The 3,575-nt window shown below is 52.0% G+C and overlaps 1 protein-coding gene across 1 annotated transcript; it reads right to left on the bottom strand.

Moving 5' to 3' along the window:
- Nucleotides 1–1,399: 1,399 nt before the first annotated feature.
- LOC137167528 (olfactory receptor 52R1-like) lies at nt 1,400–2,347 on the bottom strand. The gene has a single exon (XM_067569745.1). It carries the CDS (start codon nt 2,345–2,347, stop codon nt 1,400–1,402), a length of 948 nt encoding a protein of 315 aa, XP_067425846.1.
- Nucleotides 2,348–3,575: the final 1,228 nt, after the last annotated feature.

Raw genomic sequence — 3,575 nt, 5'->3', positions numbered from 1 at the left:
ACACAGGCTCTGGGATGGCCACACACCCCCAGAGCTAGGGGCAGGGCCCTTCTCCCCAGCATCGCCCAGTCGGCCTCTGTGCTGGTGGCGTCTCCCTGCCCTGGGCCCTGCCCAGGGTCCCCCTTATGTCGCTCCCCCCAGCCGCTCACTCACCGCACCCAGTTCCAACCCCTGCTCTGGCCTCAGCCCAACCCCGGTCCCAACCCAACTCTTCTCTGCTTCCCACAGCCCCAGATCCAACCTCCCCCAGCACAGCCGCTGCTCAGTCTCCAAACCGGCTCCCCGGGTGGCCCCTCGGCCCCTCTGGCGCCGGCTGCCCTGGCTCAGGCCCACCTCTGTCCTTAGCCCGGCCCTGCCCTGTCCAGCCAGTGCCAGCTCACACGGAGAACAGGACCCCGGCCTCCTGGCTCCCTCATTGGGCTGCTTCCCTGTCAATCGGGCACACTTGAAGGGTTAGCCACTCCCCATTGGCACTGGGGGCTGTCCGTGTAAGACTCCTGATTTCCCCTTGACCCGCCCCCGGCCTTTGGTCCCAGAAGTTACCAGCCCCTCCCCTGATCAGTGTTGGCGAGTGGCCACAGGCCCCTCACACATGGGTTAGGAACATCTGGGCCAGGCAGGAAGCACAGATGACCTCCCAGGCTCTGACCCGGAAGGTTCCCAGCATCCTGGGGAGGGCCAAGCTGGACAGGGAAATGACAGTCAGGGCCAGTATGGAGAGAAAGAGATGTGGACTCGCACAGGCCGGGTGCCGTCTTGATGAGGAAGAGCCGGGCGGCGTTGCCCAGCAGGTCGGTGATGTAGATGGAGCAGAAGGGGATGGACATCCAGCAGTGCTTTCGCTCCAGCCCCAGCAGGCCCAGCAGAATAAAGGAGGAAGGGCAGAAAGCGCTGGAGTTGGAGGGAGCCGACATGGGGAGAGGTGACAGTTGTCTTCGGCCATGGGGAATCCCCATCATCCTGGCAGGAAAAGGAAAGAGTTGAAAATAGAGGCACATGGGATATGTGAAAGGGCTGCCCGTGACCAGCATGGACCCTAAACCATCCCTGCAGGACATGCTCTGCTGGGAGCCCCGGGAAACAACATGTTTCACAAGGCACAGAGCTGGGCACTGCAACCGACCTGCAGCCTCTCCAGATTCTCCTCCACCTGGAGTCCGTCTCTCTGCTACAGTCATAGCCCTGCAATCAAAGAGTCCCCTCCACTTCCCTGGCGCCTCTGTCCTACCCCAGCTTCTTCTCTCTCTGATTCATCCAGTCTTGGTGTTTTTAAAGGGCAGAGAAGGCTCTAATGTCTCGTTCACCGTCCTGTAACTGATCTAGGAAGGAGGGCTTCGCACCAGGTCACCAGCCAGCTCTCCATGGAGCTCGGTCTGAGACAGGGAACCAGGAGAAAACTTTAGGTCCCTTTATCAGTAAAGAAGTGGATAAGCCTCTCCTGGATCTGCTTGGTCCTCACCCCGTAGATGATGGGATTTAGCATGGGGGGCACCAGGAGGTACATGTTGGCAGTGATGACATGGAAATGCAGAGGCACACTATGGCCAAACCGGTGTGTGAGGAAGGAGAAGAGAGCTGGGATGTAAAAGGCTAAAATGACACAGAGGTGGGAGCCACAGGTACCAAAAGTCTTCAGGCGAGTGTCCTTTGTGGGGAGACTAAAGATGGCCCTGAGGATCTGAGTATAGGAGAAGGTGATAAAAGACACATCCGGACCAGTCACTAAGAATATCACCAAGAGCCCATAGTAGCTGCTGATCCGGATGTCGGCGCAGGCCAGCTTCACCAATGCTATGTTCTCGCAGTACGTGTGGGCAATGACATTGGTTCTGCAATATGGCCACCTCCTAGCAAGGAAGGGATAGGGCAGTAAAAGCAGGACACCCCGCAGCAGCACAGCCAGGGCAATCTTAGCCACAATAGCATTTGTCAGGATGGTGGAATGTCTCAGGGGATCGCAGATGGCCACGTAGCGATCCAAAGCCAGGGCCACGAAGATCCCAGACTCCATTGCTGTGAAACAGTGAATGAAGTACAGCTGGGTGAGGCAGGCACTGAACTCGATCTCCCTGGAATTGAACCAGAAGATGCTCAGCATTTTGGGCAGGGTGGCCGTAGACAGGACCAGGTCGGTGACAGCCAGCATGCAGAGGAAATAGTACATGGGCGCATGGAGGCTCTGCTCCATCCTCACAATCAGCAGGATGGTGAAGTTCCCCAAGACGGCTATGGCGTACATGGCGCAGAAGGGGATGGAGATCCAGACATGCACCCCCTCCAGCCCAGGAATGCCCAGCAGGATGAAGGAGGAGGGGTTGGTGAAGATGGTTGTGTTGGAATCTGACATGTTGCAGGGGAGAAGGTGTCCAACTCTGAGGCAGAACAGCGTATTCTGCACGTACTGTAGGTTCCTTTGATTTCCCTTATGTGCCTAGGATCAAGGGTGATGATCACAGTGAAAATGCCTGGATGGAGAGACAGTGTTAAAATGAGGAACTACATGCACAAGGGGCAGCTGTTCTCAGGGGGAAGCATGTAGCCTTTTATTTCATTGAAGGTAAATTTAGTGATGTTGTATTACAATATCTGTGAGTTCAGCTCTGGTGGCTGCAGTCTCAAGTTCACAAAGTGACCTCTGCTTGGTTTAGCTCCAGAGCTCACAGGAACACAGAGCAGGGCAGGGAACACAGACAGTCATAAGAACAAGGTCTAATATCTTATATCAATTTCATTGAAGTTACCAACAAAATTAGGAATGTCCCAGCATATACAACTCCTAGATCTATCCACGCACTGGATACAGGTACAGACATACTCACCTGCTCCTAGCTACTGCTAGGGTCTGACAGGTCTCTCATGGACTGATTGTTAGTAGAGGGATGTTTCCTCTTGGAGTTTTCCTGTAGGAAGCTCAAATTTCCCAGTCTGGGCACCGCCTTTTTATATTATGATCTATGCCTATACCTACATTCAGCGCATGTCTATGAAAATGTCAGCCGAGTTTTCCTTATTGGTTTGGTGTCTCCAAAACTTGAGGTACCTTGTTTCCTAGAGATTGTGTCTACTTCCTTTCAGGCTCATTAGCATTGACGTAAAACCTGTACCCTGTGGTTAAGGCACATACAAGAGAGAATTATGCTATAAGAGAATTTTTTGGGATTTAAAAATCATCTGCCATTTAACTTTTTTCTCCTTTTCCGCTATTTGTACATCATTATCTATAAAGCCCGAAAAATTTCAACACAGTGGCAAAGTGAAGGCAGCAATTAGTGAAGGAAAAAGCAATATATAAGAAAAGAAGGAAAGGAGAAATTGAGAGCAAGAAATACAACTGAGAAGTTATGAAAATGGACGAGGGAAGTTAAAGACATCAGGGTAAAATCCATGTTTGGCAGCGCTAAGGATTAAAAAAAGGAGGTTACTAAGTAAATTAAGAACAAAAGAAATCCTAGCAAACGTACAGGCCAGTTACCAGGGGCAGTAAGAAAACTCGTTAATGTTGCAGAAGAGGTAGATGTGATCAATAAATATTTTCTATCTGTATTTGGAAAGAAGGAGTCTGATGTACTAATACC

Source organism: Emydura macquarii, unplaced genomic scaffold, assembly GCF_026122565.2.
Source record: "Emydura macquarii macquarii isolate MOO-44397 ecotype Brisbane River unplaced genomic scaffold, CSIRO-AGI_Emac_v2 contig_2926, whole genome shotgun sequence".
In the NCBI taxonomy this organism is placed as follows: Eukaryota; Metazoa; Chordata; order Testudines; family Chelidae; genus Emydura; species Emydura macquarii.
This window is presented reverse-complemented; position numbering and strand designations above follow the sequence as displayed.